The sequence below is a fragment of the Mobula hypostoma genome, chromosome 17 (genome assembly GCF_963921235.1).
Source record: "Mobula hypostoma chromosome 17, sMobHyp1.1, whole genome shotgun sequence".
NCBI classification, from domain to species: Eukaryota; Metazoa; Chordata; class Chondrichthyes; order Myliobatiformes; family Myliobatidae; genus Mobula; species Mobula hypostoma.
Window position 1 is genome coordinate 33649859 of NC_086113.1, and position 26968 is coordinate 33676826.

Below are 26968 nucleotides of genomic sequence, written 5' to 3' on the forward strand. Positions count from 1 at the left end.
TTCAAAGGGGGAGCCGCTCTTGACAGCTCTCCTTCCCCTTCATTACAAATCTCCAAATGCTGCTCCATTGTTTTCCTTATCTCTCTCTCTCCTGAAGACAGGTGGCAGACCAACTGCTGATCACACAGGACAGCTAACATCTTAATCTATGTGTATTCCTGTCACAATTACTGCCTTGTATGATGTGAAATTTGCTGTTTTGCAGCAGCTTTGTGTATTTTAGTCTATAAGACATAGCAGAATTCACCTTTTTAGCACATCGAGTCTGCTCCACCATTCCATCATGCCTGATTTATTATCCCTCTCAAACCCATTCTCTTGCCTGCTCCCCGTAGCCTCTGATGCCCAGACTAATCAAGATCCTATCAGCTTCTGCTTTAAATATACCCAAGGAATTGGCCTTCACAACCATCTGTGGCAATGAATTCCACAGATTCACCACCTCTGGCTAAAGATATTCCTTCTGACCTCTGTTCTAAATGGACGTCCCTCTATTGTGAGGCTGTGCCCTCTAATCCTATAAGAAACAACCTCTCTACATCCACTTTTGGCCTTTTAATATTTAATAGGATTCAATGAACTCCCAGTTTATCGTTCTAAACTCCAGTGAGTACAGGCCATCAAATGTTCCTCATACATTAACCCGTTCCTTCCCCAAATTATTCTCGTGAATCTTATTTGGACCCTCTCCAATGCCAGCACATCTTTTCTGAGATAAAGGTGCAAAGCTGCTAACAATACTCCAAATGCTGCCTGACCAATGCCTTATGAAGCCTCAGCATCACATCCTTGCTCTTATATTCTAGTCCTCTCTAAGTGAATGCTGATATTGCATTTACCTTCCTTAACAATGACTCAACCTGCAAGTTAACCTGTATAGAACACTGCATAAGGACTCCCAAGTTCCTTTGTAATTCTGATTTTTTGAATTTTTTGGTCATTTAGAAAGTAGTCTATTGTTTTCTTCCTTCTACCAAAGTGTATGACCATACACTTTCCTACACTATATTCCGTACACTACTTCTTTGCCCATTTTTCCAATCTGCCCAGGTTTTTCTCCCTGCTTACTCAATTCTACCTGACCCTTCACCTGCCTTTGTATTCTTTACCAACTTGGCCACAAAGCTATCAATTATATCATCTAAATTGTTGACATATACTGTTAAAACACCACTTATCACCGGCAGGCAACCAGAATAGACCCCCTTTATTCTGACTCTTTGCTTCCTGCTGATCAGTCAATCTTCTATATATGCTAGTGTCTTTCCTATAATACTATGGCTCATACCTCATTAAGCAGCCTCATGTATGGCACCTTGTCAAAAACTTTCTGAAAATCCAAGTAAGCGACTTCCACTGACTCTCCTTTGTCTATTTGGCCTGTTATTTCCTCAAAGAATTCCAACAGATTTGTCAGGCAGGATAGTGGTAAGCCACTTACGTCCAGTAAGATTGCAGTGCGCTCAGATGCAGCGGTCTCTGGGTGCCATCAAAGGAGTAATTGTTGTCCTTTATGTCGTTTTCTGATGGTAAGACACTGCTGGTTATCAAGAACATCAAGTACTGCAGGTTGCTGATTGGTGGTGCACTGGATGCATTCAGCCACCAGGAAGAAGGCATCTGAGACAGTGCGTGAAGGCAGTGCGCCGTCCAACAGATGGTGTGGGTGATTGCCTTGGATGTCTTTGTTGTAATCATAAGACCCTGTTGGGCATTGGTAATGTAGAATACTGCAAGTCTGATGAGTCTGATTCACTGGTTCATTGGTGAGACTGACAGCAGAGGACCTGCATGGCCTTGTTTGCAGTATGGATTGGCTTTCATGCCTCAGAGTTGCCTGTTGCAGCTGCCAAGGAAAGAGAAGCCAGAGAAACGTTACTAACTTTGGCTATTTTATCATGCACCTCCAAGCCTCATCCTTAATAATGGACTCCAACATCTTCCAAACCACTGAAGTCAGGCTAACTGGCCTATAATTTCCTTCCTTCTGCTTCCCTCCCTTCTTAAAGGGTAGAGAGACATTTGCAATTTTCAAATCCTCTGGAACCATTACAGAATCTGGTGATTCTAGAAAGATAATTACCAATACTTCCACAATCTCTTCTGCTACCTCTTTCAGAATCTTGGGGTGTAGTCAAAAACAGTGAGGAATATTGGTCATCAATGACCTTAGAAAAGGAAGCAAAAAGAATACAGATTTCTATCGGATTAAACTTCAGAAATACATCTAACATTTACTCAGAGGAAAATCTGCCTTTCAACCATTTAAATCTCAACATATCTGGGTCCCACGCAGGTGTGGCGGAATACTGATTTCCATTATTTACTGAATGACATCATCTGGATTTAAGAGTCCATTACCAGAGTCTTATTTTGCTGGGATTCTTTAGTATTAAATTGGAAAATCACTTCTCCAATCTTAAAGTAGATCAGATCTGGTTAAAATTAAGAGTCCCCATTTTATTTGAATGGGGATTGCCAACCTGGAGATCAAGAAATAAAAGTTCAGTGAGGTTTTTATTGTGGTTAGTTGAATTTTCTTGGTGTTATAATGTGATTTAAATTATTGATTTATTTTATAATTTCTAATAATTTACAACCATTGTTACAGTTTGTAAATTTCTCTGAGTATCGTAAAATCTTTAAACTTGCTGTCCTAGCTGTGACAGAGGATGAAGCTTTGCCTCCTGTCAGTGGACTGTGAACGAGACAGTGAACTTTGACAAGCTTCAACACCTAATTTTTTGTTGCTATATGTTTATTTATAGGTGCATGGGATTGTACGTCGATCTAGTTCTTTTAACACTGGCCGTATTGAGCATTTGTACAAGAATCCTCAGACACATGTAGAAGGGAGTAAGTTTGCATTTTGATATCATTGACACTTTTAAAATTAAATTATTCCTTTGCTAGATTAACTCTTCATTTTGTACTGTTTCTTGCTCAACTCTACTATTACATGTTTTCCTCTTTGTCAGTTGATAATTAACTGCAGCATCTGCGATTTACTGAAGTTTTAATGATGAAATTGCCATCTTCATCTAGGTTTTCTCATTTGAAAAAAAATCATATAAAGGATATGCTTTTAAATTTAAATTATGATGGTACAGAATCGAAAAAAATAACAGGTTTATTTTTGACACAAGTGCACATGGACATAATACTTGAAGTTTGAAATTGTGGCAGTACTAGTTATAATATGCTGTTAGTAGAATCCATTGAACTTTTGCAGATATATCTAGTATGGAGAAAGAATTTTGTTATGGTTTAACTTTGGCCAAGAGAACAGCAGTTCAAGGACATGAATTCTTACATGTAAGAAAGTGAAAATATTAAGCTTTAGAACAATGGGAATAGAGAATGTTATAAATTATAAACGGGAAGTGTAGAAACAAACCAAGTTGTGAACTGGCTTTAGTCCAGTCACCTTTCTTTGGATTGTTCTCAATAATGAATAGATTACTGGCTGATACTTTCTGATGTTTGCTGAGGAATTAAGTTTATTTTTTCTTGATAGTGGAAGCATATATTAATATGATCTTGATATATTTAACCTTAGTTTTGCTAATCCTATTTCCACTTGGTACAAATACTCAGTTTAGAGTGGTATAACAGTGATCTTTTCATTGAAAACCTTCATTCCTTCTTTTGAGTTGTAGTATTTTTACAATAACAGATTTTTTTCAGATTTTCTTATAGATATTCAGCTAGTTTTCAGCACTGGTATACTTGCTCTTTCTAAGATGCATTGATAAACTACTATAGTTCTGTTCATTGTCATCCATTATCGTTATTTCTTTGTTTGAAGGCTTTTGCAAAATTACTTATCAATAACCCAGGTCAAACTGACTAAAGTTTAACTTCAAAGTCGATATTAATGATTTGGTAAAAAAACAGCACACTGCAAATATTAACTTGACTTTTCGATGACAGGTATGATACTGCACTATGGGGACCTCACTGACAGTACGTGCCTTGTAAAGATCATCAATGAAGTGAAGCCCAGTGAAATCTATAACTTAGGTGCACAGAGTCACGTTAAGGTACGCAATTTTTATCAGAATATTGTATTCTAAGTGATGCCTAGCTTTTTAGGAAAATTAGGCAATAATTTATCATTCAGGAGAGGGACTTGGGGGAAAGAGTGGTGATGGTGGGTCAGGAAATGCAGTGGATCATAGGAAAGCGAATGGTGGTATGGGCTATATTTGGTTGAACATTTCTTGGTGTAAGCAATTTTTTAGGTGAATGGAGGATGGTAATTGAGGTGTGAAAGCATGGGTGAATTGTAGAGTGGTATTGTGAGGGCCCAAAAGAAAGCTGTTAAATAAAAACATCAAGGGAACCTACCAACTTTAGGTTCCCAGATCTAGGCTGGGATAATCTCAGATAAACCCTAATTCACATCGTGGAACTATGGAATATGTGAAAAATGAAGAGCTAAACAAATTTTATTGGGTTGTGGATCAGCTTGACCTAATGGCTTCTGGCAATATTTCAAATGAGCTTTGCACTAGCAATAATGTCGTGGATGAATGTGTGAAGCAGGAAACAGCTCATCAAGACAACTATGATTTGTGATGCTACCTGGTTGAATTTCCAAAAATCAACATTCTATGTAAAACAAATGAGCTTTGAAGCTTATTCATGAGCATAACTGGGAAATCTTTTACTACCAACCTTCAACATTCAACTTCTCTTATACTGCTGAAGAAGCACAATACTTGGTGACCAAATTATTTGACGATGTAAACCGTGGATAATTTACTATACATATAAATCTGCCTGAATTTGTTGTCTGAGAAATGTTTGTGATGTTACTTCATAACTTTTCATCTCTTTGAATGTTCTCTTAACTCTGTGATATTGAGCCCTAAGGGATAGAACTATGTATATTTTTGAATACCTGAGTGCAGAAGGAAGATACACAACATTACATGAAACAGCTAACATGAAATGGACATGTTCTTACCATCATTCTGTTGGCTTTACCATGAAGCGCTGATGCACCACAATGTCACAGCAATGTATTAAATTAGTTTTTATAAATTCAGCTACTCACTTTGACTACAACTCATTCATATGCTACTTTAGTTTTATTTTTTTATTTTACTAAGATACAGCCTGGAATAGGCCTTTCCAGCCCTTCGAGCCACATTGCTTTGCAATCTCCTGATTTAATCTTAGTCTAATCACAGGACAATTTACATTGACTGATTATCCTACCAACTGGTACATCTTTGGACTGTGGGAGGAAATCCTACACAGTGATGGGGAGAGGGTACAGGCAGGTCCTTACAGGCAGTGGTGGGAAATGAACCCAATGTCGCTTGTACGGTAAAGCATTGTGCTAATCACTACACTACCGTGCTTTTGTAACAAAGAGCAATTGCAATGCCTGTGTATTTTGAAAAAGAAATGTATTTAGATGTTGAAGTGCATATGTAATGGGACTCTCAAGGATAATAAACAATAATTAAGGCGATAAAAGGCTGAGGCAACAATTAGAGCCTTTGTGAGGAATGCACTTGGAATACTTTTAGCATCTTACCTATCCTTGTTGTTTATATATATATATATAAACTTCATTTTTAATCAAATCATTTGTAATGGAAACCTGAAGCAAAGTGACTACCTATTCTTTAGTGTTGTGTTTTCTTTTCCCATTAATGTTTGTTTATTAAGTGATGTTTGACTTCTGATGAGTCTCCTGTTTCAAAAAAATGGAACATTTGTCTGCAATATTTTTACATGTGTATATATTTGTGTTGGCTATGTCTCCAGAATCTACAGTCCTCTATGAATGTCTCATTTCCAGTTAATTAAATTAGAAAGTAAGAAAGAAAAATAATAGGAAATTAGCCTAGTTTCCCATAGGAAGCATAAAAAGATAGAAGTGAATTTTATTATATGATGGGAGATGATTACAACAGTCAAAATTTCACAGAAGTATAAGCATTTGTCATTTTGAAGTGTTAATATTGTCTCATAAGTTGCTTTTCACTAAAGCTTTATTGAGAAGAATACTTTATAACTCATAAGAGATCCATTTTTGTACATTTACTATTTACCATATTAAATTAATTTGATAAGATTTATGTTGTCTCATTTGCAAAATTATAGAATTAACCTTTTAGTGTCATGTTCTTGGAAAATGGAATGACTGGTGATGTTTTGAAATGATTAGTTATAGAGGAAACTTCACAAAGGCCCCTGTGCTAGAGTGGGCAGGGGCTGGGTATGGTCCGAAAAATAATGACGTAAGGAACTTAACGATGGCTGATCATTGTGGAATGACTACTGGTAATCTTGCAAAAGACCTAATGGCAATGGCAGGTCTTCAGAAAAGATGCAAACTCTTGAAAATGGGTGAAAAATATATTAAGAATGCTAATTTTGTCTGTTGTAATGCAAGGCATCAAGCACTAGAGAACTATGTGCAGTAATTCAAATTAAATTGTTCTTGAGGATCCTTAATAAATATACACATTTGTACATGCATACCATACACACATATGTGTATGTCTTTAATGATATTATTTGGATGAATTGGGATTTCCTACCGGTTTTCTTCTCCCCAGCAGACGTTTCTGTGACTCACTATCAAATTTATATTTGCATACAATATTTATGCAGGCAGCATTTCTGATCTTGCTATTATATTTGGGGACAAAAGTAATTACAAACCCCAATTTTCCATTAATTGCTTTGACATGAGAAACACTAGGGAAGATGATAATAAAGGTGTATTAGTAAACTCAACAAGGAAGTAGTAAGAAGAAAAAATGTGGGGAAAAGTGCTGAAATGCACTATTAGAAAGAGTAAACCTAGCAAATGTGATTCTTAAAGAAAGAGAGTAATGGAGTATCAGTTCAACTGAAAGGATGTGAAAATAAAAAAAAAAGATAAGTTTGATCCAGCCATAAAGCAGGAAGACTATCAGGGTAAAATGCATGGAAAAGACAAAAGCACATTTATACAGGGGGTCGGTTCAACTGCTTGGAAAAGTATAAATAAAGTAAAATGGGAGGAGAGAGCAAGCAGAGGTTACTGAAAAGATTACAGAATAAATAAGTTCAAGTTTATCATCACCTGACTGTACATCTATCAACCAATTGAAACAACATTTCTCTGAATCACAGTGCACCCATAAGACATACAGCACATAAAGCAAAATATTACCACAAATCTGATAATAACATATATTTCAAAATGCATGTGAAGTGTGGATTACAAGCAAACAGTACAGTAAACAGCATGCTGTCCTAATGACAAAACCTTGGTGGTGACGGAGTATCTATTATATAATCTCACAGCCTGTGGGAAGAAGCTGTTACCCAGTCTAGCAGTTCCAGTCCTGATGCTCTGGTACCTCCTTCCTGATGGTAGTGGGTGAAAAAGGTTATGAGAAGGGTGGTAGTGATCCTCAACAATGCTTCGGGCCCTTCGTATACAATGCCCCTCGATAAATATCATAAATGGGGGGAGAGAGACACTGATGAACCTCCTGGCAGTTTTTTCTATCTTCTGTAGGGTCTTGCAATCTGATGCTTTGCAGCTTCCATACCACATAATGATGCAGCCAGGCAGGACACTCTAGATGGTGCAGCTGTAGTAAGTTGTTGGAATGGGGCTGGAGAGTCTTGGGTGCCTCAGTTTCCTAGAAATTATAGTCACTGATTAACTTCCTTGACTAATGAGGAGTGCTTGTAGGTCCAGGTTAGAGAATCCATTATGTGCACTCCAAGGAACTTTGTGTTCTTCACTCCCTTCACGGCGATGTACGATGGAGAGTGGTCAACCTCTGATTTCCTGAAGTCCATAATCATCTCTTTTTGTTTTGTCCATATTAAGATGCAGGTTGTTGTTCTCACGTCATTTGACAAACCTCTCTGCCTCCTCTCTGTATGCCAACTCATTGCTGCAAATCAGGTCAACCACTGCTGTATCAGCAGTGAACCTGTTGCATTTTGAGCTGGATCTGGCAGTACAGTTGTGAGTCAGTTGTGGTTCCAGAGAGGGATATTGAGTCTCAGCGAGGATAGTCTACCCACAGCCTCTGAGGGATGATCATGTTAAACACCAAACTCAAGTTGATGAACAACATCCTGGCGTATGAGACATCGTTTTCTAGATGGGATAGGACAGAGTGGAGGGCCAAGGCTATAGCATCATCAGTTGACTGGTTTGAGCAAGAGGTGAACAGGAAAGGATCCAATGTAGTTGGAAGATGGTGAAAGATGGGATTTTATACAATCCATTACCAGCTGTTCTAAGCACTTCAAGATTATTGAGGTCGCTGCCACTGGCCTATAATCATTTAAGCCAGTTAAGTTTGCTCACTTGGGTATTGGAGTAATGGTGGCCGCCTTGAAGCCTGTAGGAACAGTGGACTATTGCAAAGAGATGTAAAAATGCCCATTAAGACTCCATTAGCTGGCCACACAATCCCTCAGCACCTGACCAGGTATATTGTCCAACCCCATAGCTTTGTATGGGCTTACCCTGGCTAAGTCCTTCTCACCTCAGCTGTGACCAGACAGCATGCCGTTCCTTAGGATGAGAGGGGGCTTTCCTCAATGTCACATCATTCATTGCATCAAATTGTGCAGAGAAGATATTCAGCCTAAGGAAGGGAGATATCACAGTCATTGACATGAAGCGTGTGTAAACTGTTACGGTTTATATGTCTTGCCACCACGTCTCCCAGGTATCTGTGAATCTTCTGTGTTGTACTGTCACTTTGCCTTCCTGATGGCACAGAGAGCATGGTTCTCGCTGACCTTAGAGTTGTCTTATCCCCCTATCTGAAGGCAACATCTCAAACTCTAAACAGTCAGCAATGACTTCTGATTTGCCCTGGCTGTGTGCTGTTTAATCATGATAACATGCTCAGTGCATTTTCCTATGTAGCCAGTCACTAATCCTGCATATGTATCAATGTTGACGTGATGATCATTGGTAACTGCTTCCCTGAACATGCTGCAGTCCGTGGTTTTGCAACAGTACTGCTGCGTTCAGGTGGTACCTTCTGGCAAGGTCCTGATCTCCCCCTGTAAACTAGTTTGACATGATTAACCAGTGGTTGGTATGGAGGGATTGGCAAAATGGATGTGGTCTGAGTATCCGAAGTGAGGGTGGTGGGCAGCCTTGTGGTCTCCACAAGCAGTTGTATAGACCAGGTATAATATACGTATTCTCTTCTCTGGTTGTGACATTGACATACCGGTAGAAATTTGGTAGAACTGTGTTAAAGTTGGCATGACTGAAGTTACCAGCGACAATGAAGAAATCATCCAGGTGAGTTGCTTGAACGTCGCAGATGGCACTGTAGAACTTCGACAGTGTTTCCCCAGCGTTGTTACGATGGGGGTGGGGTGGGGAGGTGTATAAACCGCAACAATCACAATGGTAGTGGAATCCCTTGGTAAGTAGAAGAGCCTGCATTTTACCATAAAAAGTCTATCTGTAGTGAGCAGTGGGCCATTACAAACCGAAACGTTTACGCACAATTTCAGTAAGATAGAAAGTTTAGAAAGGTATATGTATGTAAATTCATGCAACATAGAGAAAAAGACTGGACTGAAGGTGTTATATATGAATGCGCACAATGTACAAAATAAGGTGGTTAAGCTTATAACACAGGTAGATATTGGCAGGTATAACATATCGATGTAGTAATAAAGAAGGCAGGACAACGGCTATACTTTATTAGGAGTTTGAAGAGATTTGGCATGTCAACAGATACACTCAAAACTTCTATAGTTGTCCATGGAGAGCATTCTGACAGGCTACATCACTGTCTGGTATGGTGGGGCTACTGCACAGGACCGAAAGAAGCTACAGAAGTTTGTAAATCTAGTCAGCTCCATCTTGAACACTACCCTACAGATTACCCAGGACATCTTTAGGGAGCGGTGTCTCAGAAAGGCAGGTCCATTATTAAGGACCTCCAGCACCCAGGGCATGCCCTTTTCTCACTGTTACTATCAGGTAGCAGCTACAGAAGCTTGAAGGCACACACTCAGCGATTCAGGAACAGCTTCTTCCCCTCTGCCATCCGATTCCTAAATGGACATCGAAGCTTTAGACACTACCTCACATTTTGTTTAATATACAGTATTTCTGTTTTTGCACGTTTTAAAAAGTCTATTCAATATACATAATTGATTTACTTATTTATTTATTATTATTTTTTTTATTTTATTTATCATTTTTTTCTCTCTGCTAGATTATGTATTGCATTGAACTGTTGCTGCTAAGTTAACAAATTTCATGTCACATGCAGGTGATAATAAACTTGATTCTGATTCTGATGGTGTGGGCGTCACAAAGTTGTGGTTGAAAGATCACAGCTGGGAGCTAGAAATCCAAGAACACACATCTGATCGAAAAGACAGACTGGTAGGCAGAGGGAATTGATTGGCTCTGTTGGTTTAAAAAAATTGTATCCTTAGAAAGAAGTGACATAGGATCAGAAGATATAGAATTCTTATGGGAAGAGTTAAGAAACTGCAAGTGTAAAAAGACTCTAATCGAAGTCACATGTAGGTCACCGAATAGTAGGCCTAATTCTGCTCCTATGTTATATGATTTTTATCTCTCTATATATTTCTATTAATTTGGATACTTCAACTATAAAACATCTGAAATATTTTCAATACGTTCATTGTTTGGATTTATTATGGAATAGAAACTTCCCGTATGTTTTGCAATATTTGATAGATTATTGGCTGGAACTTCAACTTCTGTTGTCACAAAGCAACAATCTTACAAATTTTAAAGTTGCTGTATGTCATTGGCCAACAATTAAGGCTGTTTTGATTTAGCTGTTTGAAGTGGCCTTTTCATGTTCTTGTTCAGGTTTCTATGTGCTTCATCTTTAAGTTTATTATTTCAAATAAGGGAAGGGTGTTTTAATACTTCCCTTGATGTGTTGTAATCCATTTAATCTCTCTGAAACAGATGGTTTGGCTGCCTAGAAAGTTAGTTAGTTTAGGGAGGGAGCTTACACAGCAGTCACTTGTATAATATTATATTTAAATTAAATTCTTTGGCAAAGGGTTTTGGTTTGAGTGTACATCAGATTTTTTGTTTCAGTGTTTTGAATTTAACCTGACTGTATCTGTCTGATGCATTATATTTATTTCTGGTGTCTTTTGTACTTCCCATTTTCCTCTTGATTGCAGTCACAGATTACTTCACCAGTACTTTGCGAAAACAAATGTTGCTTCCATGCAGTCTTTTTCCTCATCTCCTGTCCCTTTGCACTTATCTGTCCTTTGGGAATAAAAGATCTATTCATTAATGTATTTCTTGAAGAAGTGTTTAATTTAAAATTGTAAAATACTTGAAAATACACTGCCTATAAAAAGTATTCACCCCCCTTGGAAGTTTTCATGCTTTATTGGTTTACAACGTTGAATCACAGAAAAAGACTTTTGTGTCAAAGTGAAAACAGATTTCTACAAAGTGATCTAAATTAATCACAAATATAAAACACAAAATAATTGATGGTATAAGTATACACCCCTCCTGCCCTTAATATAACACACCATATCATCACTGGTGCAGCTAATTGGTTTTAGAGTTGCATAATTAGATAAATAGAAATATGTTTTTGGAGGCCTGTGTGCAGTCAAGGTGTTTCAATTGATTGTAGTAAAAATACACCTGAATGTGGAAGGTCCACTGCTAGTGAGTCAGTACCTGGCAAAAGCTGCACCATGAAGACAAAAGACTCTGCGGAAAGGTTATTGAAAAGCACAACTCAGGAGATAGATGCAAGAACATTTCCAAGTCACTGATATTCCTCTGAGTACAGTGAAGTCAGTCATCAAGAAACGGAAAGAATATGGCACAGCTGTAAATCTGCCTAGAGCAGGCTATCCTCAAACAGAGTACGCAGGCAGTGGGAGTATCATCCCTCTTGTACTTGATCTCGTCACTCAAGATTCAGTGTCACGCAACCCTGCCACTGTGATCTGGCCCACGCCTTTATTAACCAGGTCCAACACTTGCCTTTATTGGAACTTACTTCTCCTTACACAAGTCATCGGGTTTGTGGGGGTGTGGCCTGGGATAATCGGGGTGTGCCTAGGGTTAGTGGAAGTGTGTGCCCCCTTGGACCTTTGGATTAGGTTTGAGGGTAGGGCTAGCTGATGAATATATGGGGACCTTAACCCTAACCCTTATCAACATTTTTGAAAAGACCATCAGTTAGTCTAAGGATTGTTTCAAAATATATAAACAGGAACCTTGAAGAATATTCTCACTGATTTTCCTTGGAATGTAGAGCAGAATGGAGCATGAGCCATCATTTAAAATAAAATTTGCGTGAGGGAATATAAAATGAGAAAAGAGCATTCACTTGGAATGAGAAAAGGTGAACAGCATTGCAATGTCAGCAGAGGTAATACTGGTCAAATGCCCTTTTACAGGAATATACTATATATGCATGCCCACCAAGGTTTAGAGTTTGGAATACTGGAGTGAAGGAATTTCCACTGCTTTTATTCATGACATCAAACATTTGATGTGACAAAAACCAGCTACTATTGGAGTTGGTGATTTCCAGCTGCACATTTTCATCCTTTATTCACAGAAAAGTGAATTAATTCCACTTGTAATGGGTTTAATAGGCATTTTAGTCTAGGGCTATGTTTGGTAAATATTTGAACATTGTACAGAAAGGTTAATTTGAATTGATAGTGATCGTAATTGAGAACTTTATAAACTGCTTGTCAATGCTTGACTGAAATGCACTTATAAAACTATCTTTTAATCTTTATTGAGTTATTAAAAGAAATATTAAGGTATAATGATATCATTAAAAAAGCGTAGAGGTTCTCCAGTGAAATTGGAAGTTTGGATGCAAATAGTGCTCAAAATTACAGGAAATTACATAATTTCACAGTGTGAAATTATGGTTCAAATTTTCACTTGGACTTGTCTATTCATCACCAACAAATTCTTCCAGGAAGCACTTTAGAATGCAATTATTTACTTATTCCATGAATCACAAACTATTCCTTGATATATTTAAGGATGACAACCTAGTATATGTTGACTGATAGATTTAAAAATGATTTCCACACAAAAAATTACTAAGTAGCTAATCTGCCACTTGTGCATAGCTCACAATCAATTCAGATTGATTTGATAATCATCCAGAGCAATTTATTGCTTTTGTTTATGTAGTAGTTACTTTTCTGCTGAATTAATGAATTGAAAAACTTTCAGATTGTGCCTATTTATATTCTTGCACCATAATTCCTAACTTAATGTACCTCTTTGAAGAGTTACAAAGAGAACAGTGTGTGGAAAGTCATAGTAATGATTAATTTCTTGTGAGGTATGGTCAGTGTAAAATGATGTGGGCACACTTCATGTGGGTGTAGCCAGAAATTCTAATCTTTTTTTGTACATATTCTTTGAGTATGGGATGAAAGGGTTGTTGAAGATGGGTTGATCAGGTTGGCTTTATACTCATTAGAGTTCAGAAGTATAAGCTATGATTCCATTGGAAAACTAACTGTTCTAAAGGAGATAACATAAAATGTTTCCCTGCTTGGTTATCTATAACTAGTGAACAAAAGATTCTGCAGGTGCTGGAAATCTTGAGCAACGCATAAAAAGTACTGGAAGTAGGAAGCAAAGGCCTAATGAATGGTCTCTGCCCAAAATTTGGCCTGTTTATTCACGTCCTGGCTTGCTGAGTTCCTCCAGCATTTTTTAGTCTGTCTATAACTCGTGGTGAGGATGGGGAGAGAATAAAGAGTTGATATTTCAGGTCTGGTGAAGGGTTTCCGTCTGAAACATCAGCTGTTTATTCAGCTCCGTAGACGCTGCTTGGCTTGCTGAGCTCCTCCAGCATTTCTTGTGTATCTGTAACTAGTAGTGAAGATGGGGAGAGAATAGAGTCTTCGTAGAGACACTAGAGAGTGCAGATGCTGGAACCTGGAGCAAAACATGAGGTGCCATAGGAACTGGGTGAGTCAGGCAGCATCTGTGAAGGGAAATTGGCATTTGACATTTTGGGTTCAGACCCTTGATCTGAAATAATGATTTATCCATTTAGAGAGTAATGAGGAATTTCTTCCCTCTCAGAGGGTATAAACTTTGATCTGTGGAGGTGGGTCATTATATTCAAAGCAGAAATGTGCAAGCATTTAAAATACAAGAGAGTCAAGGGATATGTGGTGGGAGCAAGAAAGTGATGTTACAGCCAAGATGGAATCAGCCATGACCTTACAGAATGGAAGAATAGGCTCAAGGGGCCAATTAGGTAACTCCTGCTTTTAATAGATTATATTTTATATTGTGCCCTCAATATTTCATATTGAGGGACAAGTTTGCTCGCAAAGTAAGTTGGTGCGAGGAGTCATGAGCTGAAATAAGTCCAAGAGGGCATTGGGTAAGGATGTTTGAATGACATCATACTGTGGCCCAATGCACCACTGCACTTCTCAGACTTGCCCATTTAGTCATTCAACTCTCTTCTGCATTGAAACATGTGATTTTTGCTTTCATTGGCAACCTCCATATTAGTTTCATTGGCAGTTTTCTTTCTCCTGTCAGAGGGGTAAAATATTTACTGTGGGCTCCCACAGACCTCAGCATCGCAGCTAGAAAGGTGTTGCTAAGTGAGGAAGGTGTTTGCTTGTTTTAGTTCCTTCTACCCATTCATAGTTCTCCCAATTTTGAAGCCAATAAAATGGAATGTTTAGCATGCAATTTAGGAGTTCAGGTTACTCTTTGCAGTTGTTTTCATGACAGCTCGAGCTGACTGTTTAGTAAAATTGGAAATTAGAGTATAGTGTCTCTGTTAAATGCCATGCCATATGTACTACAATAATTTCCATATTTCACACTTGCCATTAGACTCCAATCCAATCCACTTCATCCCACAGTCCAACCACCAACCAAGCCTCTCTGCATGTTAGGAAATTAAAATTCAGGGATATGTTGGTAATTTCACAGGAGCCAGATGTTATTGGTTCACATAAACTTATTTGGAATGCTGTGTAAATTAACCTTTTTATTTTGAAATAAATATTTCTGTTTTTACAACAAAGTACATTTCTGTGAAAATATAAATACTGGATGCAGTTACTCACTCTTTTCATAGACAGATGGCAGCAGACTACTGTGCATTGTTCAGAAGCTGGCTGTTATGTGCGTTCTTGTTTTGTAGAAACATCACAGGCACTGTAAGTTTATTTTCAATTGTACTCCAGATTCAGGAATAGAATACATTCTATTATACTATTCAGCTGGATTGATAATTAGCACTGAAAATGAAGTGGACTAAAGAATGCAGATGGGCTTCTGTGGCAGAGTTGTGATTTTCCTTTCAATCAGCTCTCTCTGCATCCCAGGGTGAAGTACAGATGCAAGTTTAAAATTAAGATTAACTAGAAAAAATGTGTTGGTTTATACTGGTTGAATTGGCAAGATAAAATGTTTATAGAAACTAGTTGTGGAACGTTCTGTTACTGAAAACATAACGCTGCCTCAGGTTACGGTATGGTTTGGCCAGTGTGCATAGCTTTCAGTCAAACAAGTTTAAAAAGGAAATGTCAGTCCATGAATCAGGCAGGCATGTCTTGGGAATGTTCGTTTGTCTCTTGCAAACCTTTGCCAACATTTCAGAAAGCCTGCACTGCTGCCCTTTGTGTTGTGATGATAAAAATGAACAGAAACTATTTTAGTTCTTTCTGTCTGGCATTTCCTAAGGAATCTAATTATCTTGTTAAGAGTAAGAGCTCTCAGCAGAGATTGATGATATAGTAGTTATATATTATGGTTTTATATATATATATATATATAGAATTAAAACTGTAACCATGGTTTTCCACAAGTGGTTTTAGTGGCCTTTTCCAGGCATAGACCTGAGAACATTTTTCTTGTTTTCTTGTGCAGGGTTTTAACTACATAGAGTTACCTTTCTGATGTTTTTATCTATCAAAAAGCTCTGTGTGGGGTCATGGTTTCCACCTGGTAAATAGTTCGTGATTTTTAGGACAAGATAAATATTTGATAGATTGTCCACTGTTGAAAATAAAGGTGCCTTCAGTCACAGCAATGTCGATTATGTTTGGGTAACAACAGTTAACCAAAAGGTAATAGCTACAATATTTTTAACCAGTGGTGGATAGTGATGTGCTTGTAGAATTAAAAGGTATTTTGAATTCAGAAATAAAATGTGATTTCATTTTTTGAAGATAAAAGATGTTTTTGGAGATTTTGAATATAGAAGTGAATATGCAATGCATAATTTGGAAGGGTTAGATAAAAAAAATACAAATCAATTTCCTAAATTAACATTTAGGAAAAGGTATTGACTTTATTCATATCTTTCAAACCTGTACCACACGAGTTAAAATTATTAACTAGTAATGCGTAATGTTATAAAAATATTATGCCCATTTTGGGGGAAATTAAGTTCCAGCTAACGTGATCGACATTCATCATACATAATGTACATTTCTGTTATGGAATTTAATTACCTCCAGTGCACCATTTATAATGTAGAAACTTTCCGGGCAGTGAAAAGTTTTCTTTTCACGGTGTAAATTCTGTGACCTTTTTGACAAACAAAATAGATGATTTAAATACACAAAGATAATATATATTTTGTGAAGGCTTAATGTACTCTTTTGCATGTCTTTTGGAAAAGAGCTTATTATATTTTGAAAAATTTTGGTTTCATGTTGTTTTGAGTTAAGCCTGGCAAAAGGTAGTTGGTTCAGTCAGAAAGAACATTAATAGCAGTAAATATATAAAATAGCTTTATTGTAACCAGTAGTTTGGATTTTCTTTCCTTTGACTTGTCCTTTAGGTGTGCATTTTATAGGGTAATGTGTTTTTTTCCCTAAATAATTTTATTTTTATCAAATTAAAACAAAATACTCAGTTTCTGATTAATTTTATAAAATAATATCAAATTTTGTTTGACAGTTCATTTTATAGTCCAGTTAAACTTAATGTTGTTGGGCTTCAAAAGCTGAGATTCGTCCTACTATTTTTTAAAAAAAGGGTTTACACAGTTTTAATAGTTTCAAAAAAACTTCATTCTTTTTGATACCTTTGATATGCAAATTAATTGTTTTAAATGAATGTACAGACTCACAGCCTCATTATATGAAGCTTCTATTTAAAAAAAATATAACATTTCTTTGTAAATTCGTTTATATTTCAGTACAGTGCCTGGTATTAACAAAATCCTATTCTAAACCTGCAGTAGAGAGAGCCTCACAATTAAATGAACATAGACAAAGCTTTTCCTCCTGCAGATTCTTAATAAATATGACAGTGTTTATAATGTGATCTAAAAAAAACTAAGCTATGAAGACAGGTTTTAATGTTTGACATATTTAAGAACATTAACAAGTTTGATAGGGAGGTGATGTGAACAAAGTCAAATATGTAGATAGAAACAATTTTCTTTGGTAAGGGAAATTTTTAAAAAAGATGAATAAATCTAAAATTGCAACTGGAACATTCAGGAATGAAGTCAGGAGAAACTGCCTTTGCACAAAGTATCATGATTATTTGTGTCTCCCTCCCTTAAAAATACTTGTTGAAAAATTAAAAATTTAATTGATGAATTGTTTTGAGAAAAGTATGTTGAGGATTTATATATCTGGATGGATAATTGGAGGTTGCGGTCTAGTTAAGCCAAAGAATCTGAATGGATTATAATTTATGAATGGATATAACAATAAGTATCCAATGCAATCATGTCACAAACATTATAGCAGCATGATCAGTGAAAGCTCATTTATCCCTAAAGCAGGAACCACTTGATATATCACTTCAAACTTGTCCTTATTCACATCTACTCTCTGTTCAGTTTTGTTTTTAATATGACCTTTTAATGGCTTGGAACTACTGACAGATGTGAGTGAAATGACAGCCACCATCATCAGTTTCTGGAGCAATTTGTGACATGTTTGCCATATTAGTGTTGATTTCAGTTTTTTTCCTTTTTTTAAAAAAAAAAGAACACCTATCTGTGGAGTATCTTAAATCCGTTCAGATATTCAGGTGGATTTTGACTAATTTATACCTCAACCTCCATCTACCTTCTTACATATGAAAATGCTTCACAAACTTGTCTAAACAAATTTGTCAATTAAAATATTGAAATTTTCAACTTGCTTTGCCTCATCATTTCAAGGGAGATTTTCATGATGCTTTGTGTGAAGAAGGGATCTCCCAACATCATTTCTGAATGTTCTTAATTTATTTTAATTTTCCCCACTAAAAATAAATGATTTATCTCAATCAATAAATTTATTTGTTCACATCTCTTCAAAATTGAACAGTTGCAGAAACATTTCATATTTAGTAATTATTTTGCCATTTAATTATAAATAATCTCTCAATGTGGGTAGATTGTAACATAATGCTGAAGCAACAAAATAAAAATTATATTCCTTCCCATGTCACTAATATTTCATGACATCATTACCAATTAATGTATATTTCTTCTGAGGTATTCCTACAGGATCAATGTCTAATTCAGTAGTTTCATTTTTAATGAGAAAGCCACATCAAAAACTTCTAATGTAAGTACGATTATTTAAAGATATTGCAAAATGAGTTTGCAAAAAACTGTTCTTATAATGACAACTATTTGGTGAATTACAAAAGGTATTTATCTTGTGGCGTTTTTTAAGTGGATACGTGGGTTGACCTGTTAATGCATAAAGAAGTCTAACATTGAGACGGACTCAGTATGTTCTCGCCACCTGATATTTAAGTAATGACTGGTATCACTTCAAAGTAAATCGAGCACCCAGGTGAGTCGGTTGTTGGCAATGACTTTATATTGCTGTAGCTATAAAATTATGCTTTATACTGTGGAATGCGAAAAATCAACTCAAGAAGAAGTTGTTAATCACTTTTTTTTGGTCAAATGCAAGAATCAGTATTTCTTGAGTGGCACCTGCATTGCTTAAAGACAATCTCTTTTCATTTCATTAAGTATTAGAAGGATAAATCATTTGGACTTAATGATTTCTGAACTACTTTTATGAAAACATTTTTTTATTTTCCAGGAAAAATTAGTTTGTGTCATAATCTGATGTTTTGGGGGAAATAGCTTAAGTATTGAAACTTTAGAAGACTGTATCAGTATGGAAATATTTTCCCAGGAAACGGTGCACTGTAAGAGTAATAAACACAGAATGTGGATCAAATCAACAGTTTATTCCAGTTTGGGAATGGTGTTTAAATTTTCTACATATGTTTTTTAACTGATGGTCTCTATGGTGTAAAATGTTTACAGGGCTATAGTTTGTTTACTTTAGTAAATTGAACTTCATTTTTCACAATTAGAAAAATAATTTCTATAACTTCAGAAAGTTCAGAAGTGTGTTTTTTATCAAAACATTTTTAGATTCTAAAGCTAAATTCGATCAGGTTAATTTTGTGGAATAAATTTATTTGCATGATATGCATACTTGTGTGTTCATATTTTACTAGTGGTTTGCATATCAATAATCATATGTTTTTTTGTTGGAAATCTTTTATGCTGATGCATTGTTCACCTTAAAATACAGGTTTTGTAACATGCTGGAATGATCTATATTATTCACTACTTTTTATATTAGCAATAGTTACAAAACTATTTGTTGTTCTAATTGCATTTTCAGGATTCACTTTATTTACATTGTTATTTTCATGGTCATCAAATAGTACCTTCCACACTTTGCAATTGAATCTAAACTTTCATAGCCAAGTTCTACTGTTTCAGTGCAAGAATTTTAAGACTGTTTCATCTTATATTCATTATGCTAAATTTATAAATAAGTACTTCGTTTTAATTATGTTTCTTACTTCAGGGAAAAAGTCTGTAATTGAATATGAAGTCTGCACTTGAATGCTGCAGTTCTTAGTATGCCTTTCTTAACATCATTTTTCTTGAGTCTGTTTAGCTCCTAGATTCTTCGATTAATTCAGTTTTATTTCATATGTACCACTGTTTTACAAATCCCAAGCAAAAGGACTTATACAACTTCTTTTCAGTATTCAGACTACTACAGTTTACTACTTACCGACTATTAACATTTCTTTTCCAGAAGAGCAAGAAAAGGTATTAGTTGAACAAAATTATTATATATAATTACTTCTTGTGAGCTAGCTTCAAGTTAGTTTTTAACTGTTTGTTATGTTTTTTGAAGAATATTACAATAAAAACAGAAAAGAGAAGTGGATGCAAGCCTAGGACAAGAATTAAATGTTAATTCTTGTAACCCTGCCTTTAAAGAGTACTATTAAAATTGGGTGAATGAAAAATCACAAAATATAGTAGAAATTGTAGTACTTTCCTGAATTAATTTAAAATTCACTTTCTTGTCATTTCATTGAGCAATTAAAATCTGTCAGGCCAAGTGAACAAATATGTGTAAGTAAAATTCCTAAAAAAATACATATTTTTAAATATTAAACCAGATTGACATAAAGAAGCATTGTTCAGTATTTACACTGGGTAAATAATTGGGTACAGTAGGTACACTGTATCTGCTACTTTACATTTCACACTAATAAAAAAATGTATTCATTGCAACTGTAAATATGAAATCTTTTGGTCAGTGTTAGTTCCAGCATCTGTGTAGGACTTAACACATTACAGTAAAGGACTGGTTGCAAAAAATGGTATTAATTCACTTAAGTAGATTTTTAAAAGGGGGATAGAATTAATTTATTCAGTCATAAAATAGGTTGATAGGATTGCACAAGTCAGGTGCATTGTATGGCATTATAAATCCCTTAACTTTTTCTGATACTACTCAACAAACTGATCCAGAACTCTGTAGGCGATTGAAACTCTGTAGTAGTTCTATAAGCTATTTGTGTAAAATAATGTTTAATTATATTTGATATGTAAGTTTTAACATGCAAGCTAATGATATTCTTAGTAGTAAGTGGAAAATAAATACCTTAAAATTTGAACTTTAACTGATTCTGTTTTAATGGTTATAAATATAAGCAGTTTCTCAGTTCTGTACCAAATGTGTACATACAATACTAACTATGCTATGTGCTGTACCTTTGCTTTGTTGATTTCAATAGTACCGATTTCAGAAGTAGAGTGCACTATAATATATATGTGTAATTAACACAGGTGACTACGGAAAAGTTCTGATCCCTTGAAATTCATTTATGTTGGATATGAAGAGAATTAAGTTGTTATGTAGCATGTAGGTAGTCAGATTTTCTGAAGAAAGCAAGTGCTATTACTGGGAATAATTTATGACTTTCAGTTGTTTTCTCAGACCTCATTTAAGCAATTAGTGATGGATTTGTTCAGAATTTAAATTCTTAGTATCTCAAGACAGAATTTTTGAGATCCTGTGATTTTCTTTTTGTGAAGTATTGTTAAGTTGTGGCAGTCATGAATGTTAAACTATCTATTATCTAAAAATCAAGCCACTAACAAAGAGAATTGTTATATTTTAAATTGTTTTTAAAATTGTGGTACATTTAGTTAAAAAATATATATTGATATAATTTGGATACTGACAATTTCTAAGCTTGATGGAGCTTAAGTAGCTAATTGCCATTAATTAATGTTATTCCTTCAACTGGATCTAACTTCAATATGAATGAATTCTGGAGGCAAAATATAATAAGCTTTCGTTTGTATTAATATAGTTTTAAGATATCTCATATTTAATGCGTATAATAGGGAATGAATTGCAGAAAGAGAGATTGATTTAGTAACTTAAGTTTCAGGAAGTCACTCACAGAATGCTGGTATTTGAACAGAAACAATATCAAGATGCAAGCAATTTTAAGCTTTTTTCCAGTGAAAATGCTTCCACCCAACCCTGAACTATGGCAAATCCTGGCCACTTACTTTGAATGTTAACGAGTTGTGCAAAATGCATGCATCAGCCTCTTGCTTCATTCCTATATTTAGTATTGTTTGTACAGTATCACATAGTGTTGTTTGTACTAAATAGATCAAACCACTACTATTTAATATTTCCCCCCTAAGTTTTTAGCTCCTTATTTTATGTTTTTTCCTTGCATACATGTCTTTGTTACTCTATTTCCTACACTGCACTTATATTGTGGACTTCATTGGGTCTAATGTATTTGGGATGTCCGGAGAACATGAAGGATGCTATATCAGTACAAAATCTTTCCTTATATTCAAATATGCAACTTACAAAATATGGGTTACAATTCTTGTCAAACGTTAGCAGATATTACAACACTTACACAATTCTTGGAAGACAATTGATGTCAATGAGAATTCCCTTCTGAAGTATTTTCTTTCTTTATTGCAAAATTAAGTATTTGTTTTTTCAGTGGAAATCAAACAGATAGACTTTTGAAGTGATCTGCTATTGAAATGATAATTAACTTACTTGCATAATATTTATCTGGGCATTGTCTATTTTTTTGCAAGGGATATTTGAAGTTAAAGATTATTGCATTAGACCTAGTGAAGCTGTATAATATATTTTGTCTGTGCCATATATAGATACTATCATTAGCTACAGTCTGTTTTGAATTAGATGTGTTCTAGATTATACAAGTCTAAATTGGGAATGTACTCAGGATGTTGTTTAGAGGTATCAAGAAGCTGATGTAAGGCTGCTGTCCTTCAGTGAATTCACAGTGTGCATTAGTTTCATTCATTTACATTTTTTTGTTGTAGATATTTGTTTCTTTCAGCTCCTTTGGGATAGCTTCAGACAGTGATATGGGAACAGTCTGAAGATTATGAGGTGGGAACATATGGTTCTGGTAAAATCTTTTTAAAAATGTTTAAAAATATAACACTTTTGAGAGCAGAAAGTGCTCCCCTGTTCAGCTCCCATCAAAAATTCCGAATTGAGAGTGAGGTTGTAAAGCAAATGCTTTCTTAGATGTGTACTTTTTTGCTGCCACCTCTTTTTGATATGGAACTTTAAATGTTCACTTTTCTATGTTGTGATTTGTAGTTGAGATATTGCACAGGACTTCGTGATAAAGGGCTTCGCTCTTTGTTAACTGTACTTCTTAGCACTGATGGATCAGATTATTCTGGATGTAGCCTACTTCTCACTGTCACCCTCCAGCATCAGCTCTGTGGTCACTCTGAAATTTATTAAGAGATGGCGACCATGCCCCAGTTCAAAGTAAATTTGTTATGTAAGTATGTATATGTTACCATATACTAGCTTGAGATTCAATTTCTTGCAGGCAATTACAGGAAAAAATAAATAGAATAGAATTTTATTTAAAAAACTATATAAACAGAAAAGACTGACAAACAGCCCAATGTGCCAGGGAGACAAACTCCACAAATAAAAATTATAGTAAGAAAATGAGCTGTAAAGTGTCCTTGAAAGTGAGCCTACAGGTTATAGAATCAGTTTAGAGTAGTGGTGAATAAAGTCATCCATGCTGGTTCAGGAACCTGGGTAATAACTGTCCCTGAACCCGATGGTGTGGCTTTTGTCTCTCCTGCCTGATAGCAGAGGCTGCGCTGTGGTGCTCCACATAAGTGTACTCAGTGGTGGGGAGAGCTTCATCTGTGATGAACTGGGCTGTATCCATCACTTACTGTAGCCTTTCATATTTCTGGGCACTGGTGTTTCCGTACTGGGGCATGGTGCAGCCAGTTAGGATGCTCCTCCCCTGTGTATCTAAAAAGTTTTCAGTTTTTGGTGACATGCAGAATATACCCAAACTTCTAAGAAAGAGGCACTGTCATGCCTTCTTTGTGATGGCAATAATGCACTGGTTCCAGAACCCATCATCTGATATGTTAATGCCAAGAAATTTAAAGCTACTGAACCTGACCTTCTCTACCTGCATTCTCTAAAGAGGCACTATAAAGTAAAGTTTTGCTGATTGACTGCCCTAATACCTGTTGGACAACTTCTACTGTCCAAGTACCTTAATCACTGTTTCCAAATATCTTTGATGACCAAAGTCATTTAAAAGCAGTTGAAAATCATGTAGGTTGTTCAAATTAAAACATATTTGTAAAATATTAGAAGTAATAAATTATGTAACAATTAAATGATTAAAACATGAATGTTAATTAAAATGATGTTTTAAAAAGACAATCCACTCAACTTTCCTTTTTAACAGAAGTCAGTGACCTCATTCCAATAAATGGTGATGAATTAGAAGTATATTCAGCCTCTTTAAAAATTTATCCTATAAAGCTCATGGACTTGATGGTCAGTCCATGGGCAGCAGTTTGCATTTCCATTTTTTTTCACTGGTGGGACTGTTTCTAACAAGAGTATATATAGTTATGAGGTAAGGGACAGTTATTTGAGGGTTGAGCATTATTGGCAATTCTTCTTACAGTGCGTGGTGAATCTCTAGAATTCTCTACTTTTGAGTTACGTGGAGATTAGATCATTGGAGGTATTTCAAGATAAATAGTTGGAATTATGAAGAATTGGGAACAATTGTCAACTGGCAAACTCCTAGACTAGTTCATCCATCTTAATGTTGAATGGAAGGGCAGACTTGAAGGCCTAATGACCTAATCTTGCACCTGTTTTCTTGTGATCTTGTATTATAGGGTTCAGTTGTAAAGGCATTAACAAATTTGCTACAGCTGGGCATTATTTCTCAGTTGAACTGCCAGATACCAGTATTCAGTACTTATTATCTTTCACAAGTTTCTCTGAAATTTTTTTGCATCAAAACATAATTTTGAATTTGGGAAATATAAAAGTTTTCTGTTAAGTCCATTTTAATTGTGGTTTCTAAGTTTTCCCAGTGCGTATTTTGATAAATCATCTGCTTGTGACGAGTTCCTACAAATCTTGCATAAAAATCAATTATTAATTATGCTTTTTAGAAGGTGCAATTGTATATGAAAAGAATAAAAAAATCCCTTTTAGAGCTATATGCTACAAATTTAAATTAAATTCCAGTGTACACAATGTTCAGCAAGTATAAACGTTTAACAGAAATGTAAATCTTCAAAAATAGCCTTGTCAGTTCCATCTAAATTCTATAACTTCAGCTCAGAGTACATTTTTGATTATGAAAAGAATTACAGGAAAGTATGGCAATAAAATAGTACAGTTCACAGACATTGTAATACATGTTGCATTAATGCAACCATGTACACAAACCCTTCCACTCTATGGTCTCTACTTAATTCACATCATTGTTTAGTCTGTTGTGTAAATGGGTCATGTTTGCAAGGTCATGTTTTTTTTACCTTGAAGTAATATATTCTTGTTTATTTCTCACTACCGTGCACTAATGTTCTTTTAAATTTTAATTTTGTTCCCTTTGCAGATACTGAGATAAGTAAAAGGCAAATAAATGACTGTTTTAGCTGTTGATCTCAAACATTTTTTTAAATTCTACTTAGGATGCAAACAACATTAGCAACTCTGATACCAACTGCTCTACCAACTGCTATTATTTTGAGGAGGAAGTGGTGGGCCAACTTGACCTTATACAATCATTGTTCTGTTTACTTCCCACATTTGTAATTAAGAATTTGAGAGCTTTAAGCAATGATTATGAAGTAACAATGTTTAGTTTGACCTGGAGGCTATTAGTTTTGTCCAACTCTAGATATAATGAAGGAAGCATATAAACATTTATTGGCAAAACTTTCTTCCACGAAGAATTACATCGTAGCCAATTTTTTATAATTGATTGCAGAAGCCAATCTCCAGGTAATGTGATTGGTTTTATGTGATATCAAGGGCACTGGATACAGCAAAAGCTATGGAAATAGACAACATCCTAGCTACTGTACTGAAGGCATGCTCCAGTACAACCTGGACCTCTACTCAAACTATTTTAGTACAATTATTATGCAGTCATCTACACAACAATGTGGAAAATTGCCCAGGTATGTATGTCCTAGTCACAAAAAGCATGATAAATCTATTCCAGCTAGTGAACAACCAATATCCATTCAGTCATAAGTCAAATTATGTAACTTGCCATTCACAAGCTATCAAGTGCCATTTATTCACAAATGTTGTGCATTTTGTGTCTGAATGACATTAAATTAAAAATGGAACAAAGAACTGAATTCCAGACATGTGGAGGAGCTACTGCCCATGACATAAAGTCAGCAATTGCCTATGAGACACTCCAGTAAAACTAAAGCTAGAGTTAGAGTTGACAAGCATCTAGGGAAAAACACTCCCTTACCTTACAAGTCTTACCTCACAAAAACTTTTGTGTTTAGGGGTTAAACATTCCAGTCTCAGGATATTATAGCTCTGTCATCAATTACTTTCCTTACATCGAAAGGTCAGAAATGGTGGAGTTTGCAAATAATTTCAAATTTTCAAATCTGTTTGCAATTTCTCAGTAAATAAAACAGATCTAGGTAACATTCAGACATGGGCTGCTAAGTGATGAATAACAACAGTACACCAAAGTGCCAAACAATAACTGCAACAAGAGCATAACCACTTGCCCTTGCATTCAATTGCATCTCATTACCAAGTCCTCCACCAACAAAATAGACCAGAAACTCATCTGGACTTACCACACAAATATCATAGCTATATAATGAGGGCAGTGGATGGCTCTACTGTGGTGAATGACTTGCCTCCTGACACCCCATGATCTTTCTACCATCTTCAACATAAAGGTCTGGAGCTTTCAGGAATATTTTGCCCTGACTTGGATGGGTGTATCTCTAATAGTCCATCAGAAATTCAACACCTCCTAGGATAAGTACAGTAATGGTCTTGCTTGGCATTCCGTTGGCCAGTCTGAACATTCATTCCCTCTACCACTGATACAAAATGGCTGCAGAGTGAACCAACCACAAAATGCAATTTAGTTATTCAAAATTCAAAGTAAATTTATTATCAAAGTACATATATATCCATATACAGCCTGAGAGTCATTTGCTTATGGGCATACTCAATAAATCGATAATAGAATAATAACCATATTAGAATCAATGAAAGAATGCATCAACTTGGGTGTTCAACCAATGTGCAAAAG

The 26968-nt window shown here is 35.6% G+C and overlaps 1 protein-coding gene across 1 annotated transcript in view; it reads left to right on the forward strand.

The window, feature by feature from the left end:
• gmds (GDP-mannose 4,6-dehydratase) overlaps nt 1-26968 on the forward strand; it is a 668214-nt gene that overhangs the window by 117905 nt on the left and 523341 nt on the right. The window contains exons 4-5 of the mRNA XM_063069704.1: nt 2769-2856; nt 3934-4043. Of these exons, the coding sequence (XP_062925774.1) occupies nt 2769-2856; nt 3934-4043 (198 nt within the window). The remainder of the gene's footprint in view (nt 1-2768; nt 2857-3933; nt 4044-26968) is intronic.